The sequence below is a fragment of the Acomys minous genome, assembly GCF_964271855.1.
Source record: "Acomys minous genome assembly, chromosome: 16".
In the NCBI taxonomy this organism is placed as follows: Eukaryota; Metazoa; Chordata; class Mammalia; order Rodentia; family Muridae; genus Acomys; species Acomys minous.
Genome location: NC_140498.1, coordinates 49,057,019 through 49,070,641, shown reverse-complemented (window position 1 = coordinate 49,070,641; position 13,623 = coordinate 49,057,019). Strand labels below are relative to the sequence as shown.

Genomic DNA, 13,623 nt, shown 5'->3' with positions numbered 1-13,623 from the left:
GCTAATTCAGAGTGAAGCCAAAGCCCTTTAGCTACTTCTCATTAGTTGTAATGAAATTGAAGTTGTTTGGTTTTTTTTCCCTTGCCTTTTGGTGTATGTGTGTGCCTCTAATAGTTTTCATGCTGATTGGTACTTCATAGATTACTTAGGGTAAATAGATTACCAGAGTTGAGAAAAACTTATAGGCATAATTTAATTAATTTTCAAAGGATTTATTTTTGGGAGGGAAAGAGGATTTCCTTTTATTTTGTCTCAGTTGGAGGTGAAGCCCAGGACATTCTCTGTATTGTCAGGAATGCTAGGTGAATTCTCTCTTTCATTTTTCCTATTGTACCTTGGTTGTTTCACTACAAGGGATACAAGCTTAAAAGACTCTCAGAGATGCTAGGCAGTAGTGCATGTGCCTTTAATCCCAGCATCAGGAGCAGAGGCAGGTGGATCTTTGTGAGTTCAAGGCCAGCCTAGCCTACGTTGCTCATTCCAGGACAGCCAGGACTACACTGAGAAACCCTGTCTTGAAACCACCCCCTTCCTTGCAAAATAAAATAAAGACACTCAAAGATCTAAGACTTATTAAGGTAATCCAGAAGAAAATATCAGTGCCAACAATGTGCACTCATGTTATCCAGATCTCTTGGGAGGAGAACCCCAGACCAGCTTTGTATAAGGAGAGCACTTCACCTGTGCAGAGACACCTCTTGTTTTGGGAGGGCCTTAAGTGGCCATGGCAGTAGCAATAACCAGACAGGACGCTTGCTTGTGAACTTTGCTTTTCATAAGACAGTGTGTGGGCAAAGTCCAGAAGTATCACAGTGTGTGATCTAACAGACAGAGACAGGTGGAGTATTGACAAACAGTACACGTTCTGCCCCCAGTGGGGAGACATGACAGATGGCCTCATCAGAAAAGCAAGGCACGTGGTCCTCTTGTAGTGAGCTGCCCTCTGAATAACTGGGGAAAATGGAGGAAGCAGGTGATGAATTTTACATCACCTGTGTGCCTTGTAGCTTTTGAAAGCTTGGTGCAAGTCACAAGGCCAGTCTTTGCAAGGCGGTGATCTATTTTATCTAAACTGGAGCTCGATGGGTTTTGTATGGAAAGGGGAGATTGATAATCTTGGGCCTTAAAGGATGAGGGTGTATGTGTATTACAGGCTTGGCTAGGACAGGGCTACTGGGCTGCTTGTAGCTCAGTGGTAGAGCACTTGTTTAGCATGTGGGAGGCTCTGAGTTCAATCCCCAGTGCTGCCAAAACAAATAAATGGTCCTTGTTGTAGCTCCTGAGGCAGCTGCCCAGGACTGTTGATTTCCCTTTAACCTTGAATGTGATGAGCCCTGTTCCTTATCTTTGAGAGATTGGATAAGGAAGGAGTGGCAGCTCACACCTGGGACTCCAGCACTCAGAAGGCAGAGGCAAGAGAGGCACCACAAGTTTAAGGCTAGCCTGGTGTACATAGCAAACAAATTCCATACCAGCCAGGGCTACATAAAAAAGATCCTGTCTCAAACAAAAGAAAACAAACAAAAACAGTGTACCCAAGTCAGTGATGAAGGTGACTTATTAAACAGGCTGCTGACCTCATGTAGGTTTTCATGTGGGGTTACAATTTTCATCCCAGAAGAAAATGTAGTGTTGAAAGTTTTGCAAAAGCAGGTATTGAGCATTTACTGTTCTGTAAGGTAAGTGGGGGAAAGGCCAGTTCTTGAGGAAGAGCAAACATATCCCAGCTAGCATCACAGCTGGCCAGCTGCTGAGACCTAGGAGTGAGCTAGCTAGCTTGCATTCATTCATTCTTTCTTTTTAAGATATTTATTATTTATACAGTGTCTGGCCTACATGTGAGCCAGCAGGCCAGAAGAGGGCACCAGATCTCATTATAGATGGTTGTGAGCCACCATGTGGCTGCTGGGAATTGAACTCAGGACCTTTTGAAGAGCAGTCAGTGCTCTTAACTTCTGGGCCATCTCTCCAGCCCAGAATGAGCTTTCTTGGAGATGGAAGTTTTTTCTGGTTCATTTTCCTACTGCTACCCTACCTCCAGTGTTAATTAAGTTCCACATAAGCAGAGGAGTGCTGTTTGAAAGCCTCCTAACCCCCTGACCTGGTCAGTGCTACTAGTAGGAGTCTTCAGATACACTGTATCTAATGACTTGTGGCTAAGGTTAGCTCTCAGTATAGGGTCATTGCCACTGTGAGCCTGGAAGCTTCCTAGCACTGTATCTAGTGGCCTCCGGAGCATGCTACAGTCTCTTTCTGTTCCCACTACTGACTTGGAGGCATCCTGAGTTCATGGGAAGAGGGCAGTAAGGGGCCACCTGACAGGGAGGGCATCAGATGTTCACTGCAGAGTTGAAGTAGATCCCCAGTGTGTGATTTTGTAGAAAATCTTCACTCCTTAATTCTCTGCTTCACTTTCTTTGGGAAATGTTCTGAAGTAGAAATGTTTGCTATCATCATGTATTTTGGGCTTACGGCCCATTTGAATAGAATTAATCTTAAAATTTGTACTGCTAAGCATTAGTGTGGATAATAAGACTTTGCTCTACTGTAGAAATTAGTTATACTAAGCAGTGCCCTGTCTTTAGTTGTATATATGTATGTGCGTGTGTGTGTGTGTGTGTGTGTATATATATATATATGTGTGTGTGTGTGTATATTATATATATTTTTTTTCTTTACACAGCTATGCAACCATATTGCTAATGGAAAAAAATGTCAGTTTGTTGGCAATTGTTCATTTGCTCATAGTCATGAGGAACGAGAAGTGTGGACTTACATGAAGGAGAACAGAAGTAAGTTCATGTTCCCTGTCCGTGATCTCTGTGAAGTTCAGCTTTCCATGAGCACAGCAAGCAGCTTGCACAGCTTGGGTGTGGTGAGGCCACATTTGGGTGTGAATCAGTAGTTCCACATCCTGCATGGAATAGGCATCCTCCCTAAAAGCTGTCAGGATAGCTCAGATCCTCTGTGACTTTAAACAAGATCACTTCAGTTGTGATCCATTAGGTAGGTAGATGGGAGTTTGGGAGGCACTTCAGACAGTATTTCATTTTTTAATCTAAATAGTTTTACAACAAAATGTTTTGTTTTGGTATTTTGAGACAGGGTTTCTCTGTGTATCCCTGGCTGTCCTAGAACTCACTCTATAGACCAGGCTGGCCTCAGATTCAGAGATTTTTTTTTTGCCTGCCTCTGCCTCCCGAGTGCTAGGATTAAACATATGTGTTACATCCATTTTGCAAATATACCTACTGGGGCTAGAGAGATGGCTCAGAGGTTAAGAGCACTGACTGCTTTATCCAGAGGTCCTGAGTTCAATTCCCAGCAACCACATAGTGGCTCAAACCATCTATAATGAGATCTGGTGCCCTCTTCTGGCCTGCAGGTGTACGTGTGGGCTGAACATTGTATACATAATAAATACATTTCAAAAAAAAAAAAGAGAATATACCTACTGATAGGAAATACACATGTTTGTGTATGTATTTGAATGGCATCTTGTGATAGTTGCTGAACACAGTTCCTTTTTCTTCAGTTCATGATATAGAGCAATTTTATGAACTCTGGCTAAAGAATCAAAAAAGTGAAAAAAGTGATGATGTAGCCAGTCACTCTAACAAAGACAATGGGAAACAGATCCACATGCCCACAGATTATGCTGAAATTACTGTAAGTACCATTGCTCACTCACTTGTGCTTCAGGGCGGCCCATGCAGCCTTTTCCTTTCCCGTCTTCTCCAGCCTGGCTCTGCCACCTGCAGTCTGTCTCTGTTTTCTTCTTTCCTCTGTGCTTTTTTGCCATTGGCTTAAGTCTCCTTGTGCTGAGACATTCTTGCTTGAAGTCTTAATTTCAAAAACATAAAGAAGGTTGGTTGGGATGTAGCTCAGTGGGCAGAGTCCTTGCCTAGCATGCATATTCCCTGGGTTTAACCCCAGCATCATAAACTGGGTGTGGTGGTGCGTTCCTGTAATCCCAGCATGCTTGGAGGTTAGAACTGAAGGACCAGAAATCCAAGTCCAGGATGGCAAATTGGAGACCATCCTGGACTTCATGAGAACCTGTCTCAAAAGCCAGAAAAGCCACATGTGATGGCACACACCTTTAATCTCATCACATGGGAGTCAGAGGCAGGTGATCTCTTGAGCTTGTGGCTGGCCTCACCTCTATACAGCCAGGGCTCCACAGTGAGACCTCGGCAAACAATAAAGAAAACAGGAATGGCTTGAGCCTATCACTTCACTCCAAGTTAACTGATGCTGATGTTTTGTGTCTATAAAATAAGTACCACAGATAAAGTTGGAGGTATGTCTATTCTTCCCAGAGGAGCCAGGTCTAGTGGGTGTATTTCTCTATGCTATGTTTATTATCAGTGATGTGGCAATTTTTTTTCTTTTTTCTTTTTTAAGTAAGTGAAAGGCATGGGTTCACTCTGTAGCCCAGGCTGTTCTTGAATTTGAGCAATCTTCTTGACACCAGAGCACTGGGATCATGGCGTCAGCTCCCCATGCCTAGCCATTATTATGTGGTTATTCTTCATTTGTAGTCAGTGTGGTGTATTTAGTACCTGACAGGAATGCGTGTGTCCTGCTGCCACTTGTTTTGCTTTATTCACCTCACCCATGTCCATCAGCACTGCAGGGCTGTCTGTCCTGGTCTTGTGTGTGTCTCTGTTCAGACACAGGTGAATTTGAATTTCTCAGTACTTCAGCCTTCTGTGCTATCCTGCTCTGTCCTTGCAAGGCCAGCAGCGTCTTTACTTTCTGGGCACCTGGTGCAAATCTGGTGATTGGGGCTCACTTGTGTGTGGGCGTTGCTGCTGGTCCTTGTAGAGCTGGCCTACTCCGGCCGTGTGCAGCTCCTGCTTTTTCTCAGGGTATTGACTCTGCCCAGAATACTTGCTGCCTTTGTACAGCAGCTTCTCTGCCATCCACTCCTCAGTTTCCTGTATTGGCCTATGTTCCCATCCTGTAGTTGACCCTGTGCTGATACTGCCTCTGGTTTTGGGTTATATGTCCCCTTGTCACTTCCCCACAGTGGAGCTTGGCCTGAGCTCAGGCAGCAGTGGGAGGTGCAGGCTCTGAGGCAGCCCGTGTTCCTGTACCCTGTAGGTGGACTTCCACTGCTGGATGTGTGGGAAGAACTGTAACAGTGAGAAGCAGTGGCAAGGCCACATCTCCTCCGACAAACACAAGGAGAAGGTCTTCCACACTGAGGACGACCAGTACTGCTGGCAGCACCGCTTCCCCACCGGCTACTTCAGCATTTGTGAGAGGTACGTAGGTGACTGCAGGCTCCCTGGGAAACAGCTGAGCTAAATGTGCTTCTGTGGTCATTGTGTCTGCAGACAGCGTAGGATGGGGGTGGTAGTTTCTTGATGGTGCCGTGCCCAGGTAGGCCCTGAAAGGATACGCAGGCATACCTGCCCAAACTCACTCTTACCGTCTTTGGATTCTCAGGTTGTTTGTCACAATCTTTCCTCACAATAAACGATCATCAAATTAGAGGTGGCCTTTAAGTTATATTTTAAATCTAAATTTAGAATGTAGCATTGTGTTGGAGGGATGGCTCGGCAGTCATGAGCACCTGCTGCTCTTGCAGAGGACCCAGATCTGCTTCTCACTACACACAGCAAGTGGCTTACAATCACCTGCGACTTCAGTTCCAGGCCTTTTCTCTGTAGGCACTCTCATGCACATGGTACACATACATACTCAGGTATGTTCACACACACATAAAACTAAAAACAAGTATTAGCCGGGTGGTGGTGCGGATCTTTAGTCCCAGCACTCAGGAGGATCTCACTTCTAGGTCTCAGTAGCTGGCTGCTGTGATGCTAACTAGGCTATGTTTACTCTTCCCCAGGAACTGGCCTTTCCCACTACTTACCTTAGAGAACAGTAAATGCTCAAAAGAGCAAACAAAATTACTGTTTGCATTTAATTTCTAAGAGCCTTTGGCTTGGGGACACAGCTCAGAGGTATAGCATCACAAGGCCCAGTATCACAAGAAAACAAAACAAAACAAAAAATGTTGTTTCATGAAGTTTTGTTTTGTTTTCTGAGACAGGGTTTCTCTGTAGCCCTGGCTGACCTGGAACTCATTCTGTAGACCAGACTGGCCTCGAACTTACAAAGATCCTTCTGCCTCTGTCTCCCAAGTGCTGGGATTAAAGGTGCGTGCCCACCACCACCCATTTGATGAATTTAAAAATCATAAGATCGTTAAATTCTTTTTCTTTTAACACCTAATCCCCCACCCTGAGGCTGGGAAGATGGTCTAGCAAGTATGATACTACTTACTGTTGTTTTTTTTTTTTTTTTGCAAAATCTCAGTCATTGATTAATAAAGACTTGGAAGCCAGATGGTGGGGTGAAAGCCTGCTATCTCAGAGGGGCAGAGAAATGACCCAGCTGACCTTCGTATGCAGCCACTTCCCAAAAAAGAATAAAGAAGTCTCTTTCCCCATCTCTTCTCTATTGTTAAATTACCAGTATTTCCTAATACTGTTTATTACTAGGCCTATTATTATTACTTCAGTAATAATCAATCAATCAAGACACAGACACCCACTATATTTTTAAACAACCTTAGTTAACCTGGGGCAGGGCAGACACCAGTCCTCTAAACTACCTCCCATAGTGGTCGTTCCTGCCCCAATCCCATGCCATCTGCTTCTAATAACTTCTATCAAGCTACCTCCCATCCATAATAATCCCATATACTTTGCTAACGTTCTTCATCTGGGCCGGATTCTCCATCCACGCCGGCCATGTGCTTCTCCTCCAGCTAACCCATGGCGGCCTCCTCCTCCTCCTCTAGTCTCTCTGCTTCCTCTTCCCAAGGTGTTTTCATCCCTCCCCCCCAGAACCTTAGCCACACCTATCTCATTTGCCCTGCCCAGGTAATGGCCTTTTATTGGTAAAAAGTTGCGGCACAGAGACAGCAAGCAGTAATTAGCATCAAAATACACTGGCCCATCCTCCAACACTTGTCAGAGAACCCGAAAGTGCACGTTCCTTGTATCCATGCCCATCACTTCCTCCTACTCTGTCTTTCCCCTATATTCACTCCCTGTCAGCTGGTTGCTTGCTCTGCCTCTTGACCTATGGTTGGTTGATTTAACTCTGTTTACAATATTCAGATAGAAGGCTCTTAGATTAAAGGTGTGTGCTAGGTCTGAACCACACTACAACTAGAAACAACAGAATCTCAGGGTTCACAGTGTGATCAGACATCCTGCAGTAACAGTGCACAGGTATGAGGACTTGAGTTCAAACCTCCAGAACCCATGTAAAATGGCAGACATGTTTGCATGTAGGAAGGATGGGGGGCGATTGCTGGAGCTTCCTCCCCACCAGCCTAGCTTAGGTTCTGTGAGATGATAGAGAAGGGTACCCAGCGATCCTCCTCTGGGGTCCACATGCCGGGCAAGCACTGTACCCCGGGCCTAGTTGGCACTTTCTGATGAATGCTTTTAAGTAGTTTACAGTACTAGTTTCCCTATTGGGTGTATTGTGCCTGTAAAAGATTGATTTCCCAGGCTTAAGCTTCCTAACTGGGTCTGGATGCAGCTCAGTAGTCAGAAGGAACTTAGGAGGCAGGAGGCCCTGTGTAAAACAGAGGGAAACAACTTGTGACTGCAGAAGATGTGTGCAGGTCGGCCACATGGCTTTCAAGAATCCTGACACTTTCCAACCATGCTGCCTCCTCCTAACAGGTATATGAATGGCGCCTGCACAGAAGGAAGCAGCTGTAAATTTGCACATGGAAATGCTGAACTTGATGAATGGGAAGAAAGAAGAAAGGCCCTACAGATGAAGCTCAAGAAAGCACGAAAAGATCACTTAATTGCCCCAAATGATAATGACTTTGGAAAATATAGTTTTTTGTTTAATGATTTAAAGTAATTCACTGGCTTTTATGTAACCCAATCAGAGCACTGACCAGAAAACTTAGAAGTGTTGAAAGGCACGTAGCAGAGGAGCCGCAGAGTTTCTGCTTGATTGGCATCTATTGCTCCTCCTGAGCAGCAACCCACAGTAGATAGGAAATGGCTGTTGACAGGCCTGGCCAAGCTCTTGCGGAGCCACTGGCATCAGATGAAGAACAGACTTTGGATGAGGTGTGTTGGGGAGGAGGCTAAGGTTCCTAAGATGACTCTGAGATAAGAACAGTGACCGTGAGAGGGAGTACACACTGGGGTCGGAGTACATGATGGATGAAATTCTTTATGTGTTTTAGTGGAATGAATTTATTTAATATAATAACGTTTGCTACTTATCTCTATGTAGGTTGCTAAAAAGGATTTTCTTAACTCAGATTTTTAAGCCAAATAACCATTTAACAATAGTATCCGTTAAATGGGGTATTTTCTGTATTTGTATGTTTCACTGTGATAAGGGAACTGATGATCATGTACATCAAAAATATTTTGAAAATAATCAATTGACATAAATTTTATTTCTTGGTCTTTTGCTGTTTAAATGATGATTTTGAAAGATTAAACTTATACTGTTGGTATTGTGTAGTGTATGGACCAATATTGCCTGTAATAAAAGATTTTATAGAGAGACGACTTTCATAGTTTTGTGTGGTCCTTTCTCCATAAAGAATATTTGGAACCAGGTTTTACAGGTTCTGTTTGATTTTGAGCCCAGCACCTTGTACATGCTAAGTGGACAGTGTACCTTTGAACTACACACCAATCTGTTTTTACGTTTTATTCTGTGGTGGTTGAACACGTGACCCTTCCACTGTTGCCTCCTAAGTAACTGATTATAGGCCTCTATCGCTAGGCTGAGCTCAAAGTGTCTTTGTTTTGGCTTGAGACAGGATCTTACATAGTTCAGTCTAGTCTAGCTTTGAACTCCTAATTCTCCTGCCTCCACCTCTCAAATACTAGAGTTAGTTATAGGCTTGCATCCCCGAGCTGGGTTTACAAGTAAGCTGGGTTTTCTTTCTTTTTTCTTTTCTTTTCTTTTTTTTTTTTTTTTTTTTGAGACAGGAAGGTCTCTCTGTGTAGCCTTGGCTATCCTGAACTTGCTTTGTAGACCAGGATGGCCTCGAACTCACCGCGATCCACCTGCCTCTGCCTCTCGAGTGCTGGGATTAAAGGCGTGCCACCACACCCGGTGGGTTTTATTTTCTTTTCTAATTTATTATTGTGTATGTATGTACATGATGTATGTGGGTACACAGTGTAGGCTGACAATTCTGCCATTAGGTCCACCTTCACAGGGTTCTGTTGACTAAGTTGCTGGGCCTATGCAACAAGTGCTTTTACCTGCCTAGCCATCTTGAGGGTTTTTTGTTGTTGTTGTTTGTATGTTTTTTGGTTTTCTGAGACAGGGTTTCTCAGTGTAGCCCTGGCTGTCCTGGAACTTGCTTTGTAGACCAGGCTGGCCTGGAACTCAGCGATCCATCTGCCTCTGATTCCCAAGTGCTAGGATTAAAGGTGTACCCCACCACCAACTTGCCCAATAAATTTTTTTTTATAAACATTTGGACAGTGAATGATAAACTGTAAACTGAAGGCACAAGGAAATGGCTTTTCTCACTACCTCAGGATTTAGACTAAAAGGCATGTTAATGACATCCTTGAGGGCTCTTACACATCTCACTGAAGGAAATCAGATTAGCTGAGAAGGAAGAGGTCAGCCTCTTCTGGAATTAGGAGCTGTGGGCTCCTCAGAGGCACTGTATCCAGCACCTTTCACAGGCCTTTGGCTTGTTGGCAGAGATTACTGAGGGCTTGTGTAAGATGAGAGAGAAAGGGCTGAGCTTGTCTCTGCAGCCCTCGAAGCTGTCAGAGGCAGGGGCCAGCTAGGGAGGGGGGGAACTAGCAGTGGCTGGTGGTGGGCTAGGGTAGGTGGCATGCTGCCAGCCATAGGAGTCCTCAGAGACCTAGAAGTTTCCCTCCAGCACTGGGGGGTGAACCTCCGGCCTTATATATTAAGCAAGCATTCTGCACTGACTACAGCCCCAGTCTTTTCTTGTTACCTGTTTTTGCCACTGATAACATGCCTGAGCCACTCTTACCTGCTACTTTTGTTTGCCTCTGTCTTATCTATTCTTTTTCCAGAGAGAATAAGATACAATGAAAAGTCGTCCCTGCTTAAAGAATTGGAGCCTGGGGACAGAGCTTTGTAGCACAACACTTGCCGACGTATAGTACAACCTCGGCATCACAGGGTCAAAGAGAAAAAGTTCATTATCTTAAACTTTAGAATCTAGGAAACAAAGTTTAGGGCCTCATACAACGGACTTCCCCCTTAAACTCACCATTTTTTGTGTCCCACCTGCATCTTTGTGGAAAATTCCTTTACTGCCTAAATCAGCCCGTTTCATGCTTTGGTTGGCAGCCACAGCCTGGATCTCCTTATTAGGACATTTGAGGTTGATGATGCTGTGGGGAGACCACCCCCATCCTACTAGACAGAGAAGGTGTGTGAGTGAGATGAGAGCCACCTCCAGTCCCCTAATGACAGTTCGGGAAACGGTTTACATGTAGTGTTTGCCTGCCATGACGCGTACCTCATACATAGCCGGCATCCATGGAGGTCAGATCCTCTGGGACTGGAGCTGTAGACTTCTGTGATCCTCGTGTGGAATTGAACTCTGGGAATTGAACTCTGATCCTCTAAAAGAACAGCCAGTGTCCTTAATCACTGAGGCATCTTTCCAGCCTGCCATGGTGTGGCTTTTAAATGAACATTAAGGCTACTTTCCCCTCCCGACTATCCTTACAAAAAGATTTTATTTTTATGTATGTGTCTGTGGGTGTGTACCCATTAGTACCTTGGTGGGGATCTGGTGACCGGGAGCTGCAGTTACAGGTAGTTGTGAACACTCCCTGTTGGGAACCAAACCTGGCTTTTCTGAAAGAGCGGTACACATTCTGAACCACTGAGCCATGTCTCCAGTCCCAACTAAGACCTTTTGAATTCTGAAATAGGGCCTTGCTAAATTACCCAGGATGGCCTTGAACTCTGTCTAGTTGGAGTCACAGGTGTGTGCCCACCAGACCTGGTTTAGAAAATCACTTATACACAATTCTTATAAACATATAAACCTCATTTGGGGGAGGGAAAATGAAGATAATTCACTCTGTAGTCTAGGCTGGCCTCTGCATTTTTAAAAGTTTTATTTATTATGTATGCAATGCTCTGCCTGCATGTACATACACTTGCAGACCAGAAGAGGAAGTCAGATCACATCAGAGATGGTTGTGGGAATTGAACTCATGACTTCTGGAAGAGCAGTCAGTGCTCTTAACCTCTGAGCCATCTCTCCAACCCGCCCCCCTGCCCCCGACCTCTGCATTCTTACTGCTGGGATACTAGGTGTGAGCCAGACACCATGTCCAGTTTTATAATATTCTACTTACCTAAAAACAAAACAAAACAAAAAACCCATCCTTTTACCCATCACTTCCCAGATCTCCTGACTCCCTTTGCCTCCCAAGTTGTAATCATGAATGTGCTGTTTCTGTGGATTTGCCCATCAAGCATGGTTCACTGAAATAGAATCCTACAATATGCATTCTTTTACTGATGTCTGGGTTCTTGAATGTAATTTACCATTTATTTGTACTTGTGACTGGGATAAATACCACGAACAAAAACTACTTGGCGAGGAAAGGGTTTATTTTGCTTACACTTTCCCATCATAATCCATCAATGAAGGAAGTCAAGACAGGAACCTGAAAGCAGAAACTCAAGCAGAAGCCATGCAGCGCTATTATTACCCCACTACACTGGGTGCAGACCAGCTTCCGTCTCATTCCTGCGTCCTTGGGTCCTTCTCGCCTCGGCGCTTGTCCCCCACGCCCCTTTCTGAAAAGCTGAGATAACAAACTGCATCTATGCTCTGCAGGATCTGTAGATGAGCGCACTAGCGACAGTCATGGTACCGAAGTCCATCGAGCAAGGAACCAACAGTGCACCGCGAGTACACGGAAAGAGCGACCAACTGAAAGACGTGATAAACTGCAGCACCAACTACCTTCCGGGTACGGCGATGCGGCGCCTGCGCAGTCCGCGGATGAGGGGCGGGGTCGAGTTTGGGTTTGGGCAAGCCGGCGCAGACTGTACCAGTGGGCGGGACCTGGGAAAGGATGACGCGGCCGCGAGTGCTGCGAGCACCTACGCAGACTCTACAGGCTCGGGGGGGCGTGGCCCCCGAGGGGCGTGGTTTCCGAGGGGAGCGGGCATTCGCGCAGACTCAGGGATGGTGGGCGGGGCGTCGCTGAAGTGTCGCTGACGTGGAGAGTTCGGGTTAGCGGGCGCCGCTGGCTCTGGGAGCGACGTGCGGGGCCGGGTCCCCGGGCCCGAGGAGGCGGCGGCGGCGGCGGCGGCGGTATAAAGCCGGCCACGGGGAGCATGTAATGTCGGAATGCGGAGGCCGCGGCGGCGGCGGCGGGAACAGCAACAGCGACGACGCCGAGGACGAGGGTGGAGGCGGCGGCCCCAAGGGCTCCGGCTCCCTCAGCCCGGCCGGGGCGGCGGCGTCCTCGGAGGGCCGGATCCGCCGCGGGTTGCGCGACGCCTCGCTTATGGCGCGCCAGCGGCCGGAGCTGCTGTGCGGGGCCGTGGCGCTCGGCTGCGCCCTGCTCTTCGCCCTCAAGTTCACCTGCAGGTGAGGCTGCCGGGACTCGGGCTCCGCGGCCGGAGCTCTGCCTGCCGGGCTGCGCGGGGTCTGCTCCGGGCCTCCAGGCTTGGGGGGGTCGTACGTCTCCCGCGGGGAAGTCGAGCCTGACCTTGTCTACGGCTACAGGCTTGACTCTCCTACCCGGCCCCCCACTGACCTTGCACCGCATGGAGAGCTTTCAGGGAGCTGCCCCTTAGCAATTATGCTCTGAGGGCGTTTGGCCATGTGTCTGTGCTGCTTCTCACCTGTTGGGGTCTCTCGGGGTGCACATGTCAGCTCTCACCCAAGCTATAATACTGTTTTCATCATTTTCATTTCCCTTAATGACTACACTGTCTGATTCACAGGCCATGTAGGAGTCTTAGTCAGTTTTGGGAATCCAGATATGCATTTGCTCTAATGACAGAGTGCATTTTGTACTAGGCACTGCTTAACGCTGAAGACAAAAGTCCCGGTTCCCTCGAGTTCTCATTGAGGTGATGTATAGTAAACAAATACTTCAGAGACCTTAATAAGTGCTAGGCAGGGAATAGAAGGAATAGGGTAGGTCAAAAAGAAAGGCCTTCCTTCATAAGAAAATGACATTTAGAAGCTTACACACGGAAAGGAACAGGGCAGTGTTGGAAGATCTGGGGTAAGAGTGGCCACTACAGAACAGTTAAGTGCAAAGATCTGGAGTCTGGGCAAGCTTGGCCATTTATTTATTTATTTATTTTTTATTTTTTGTTGAAACTTGGGAAAGGCCTGGGTATGCTGGAGTTCAGTGTAGGAAGAATGGAAGCTAATGTGCCTCTTCAGGAAATTGCATAGATACAAAATTTTTAATTCCAATTACACTTCCAGACCCAGATATCAGTGTATCATTTGAGATTTCCGTTTATAAAATCTATAGTCACCTAACATATCCTTTTGGCACTTCTGTCCAGAGAGAGATGTATCAGGTACTTATTGAGTGTAGCGAACACAATATGAGG

General features: G+C 46.2%; 2 protein-coding genes across 9 annotated transcripts in view; both read left to right on the top strand.

The window, feature by feature from the left end:
- ZC3H7A (zinc finger CCCH-type containing 7A) overlaps window positions 1–8,576 on the top strand; it is a 34,891-nt gene extending 26,315 nt beyond the window's left edge. For all 7 annotated transcript variants that reach the window (XM_084763162.1, XM_084763157.1, XM_084763156.1 and 4 more), the window contains 4 exons: window positions 2,684–2,792; window positions 3,536–3,669; window positions 5,110–5,273; window positions 7,719–8,576. In XM_084763162.1, the coding sequence (XP_084619288.1) occupies window positions 2,684–2,792; window positions 3,536–3,669; window positions 5,110–5,273; window positions 7,719–7,908 (597 nt within the window). In that variant the 3' untranslated portion in view covers window positions 7,909–8,576. The remainder of the gene's footprint in view (window positions 1–2,683; window positions 2,793–3,535; window positions 3,670–5,109; window positions 5,274–7,718) is intronic.
- Window positions 8,577–12,240: 3,664 nt separating this feature from the next.
- The window catches only part of TXNDC11 (thioredoxin domain containing 11), a 60,630-nt gene continuing 59,247 nt past the window's right edge, over window positions 12,241–13,623 (top strand). The window contains exon 1 of one of the 2 annotated variants that reach the window (XM_084763165.1): window positions 12,241–12,637. In XM_084763165.1, coding sequence (XP_084619291.1) covers window positions 12,395–12,637 — 243 coding nt within the window. In that variant the 5' untranslated portion in view covers window positions 12,241–12,394. The remainder of the gene's footprint in view (window positions 12,638–13,623) is intronic. The other variant, XM_084763163.1, reaches the window with a different exon arrangement.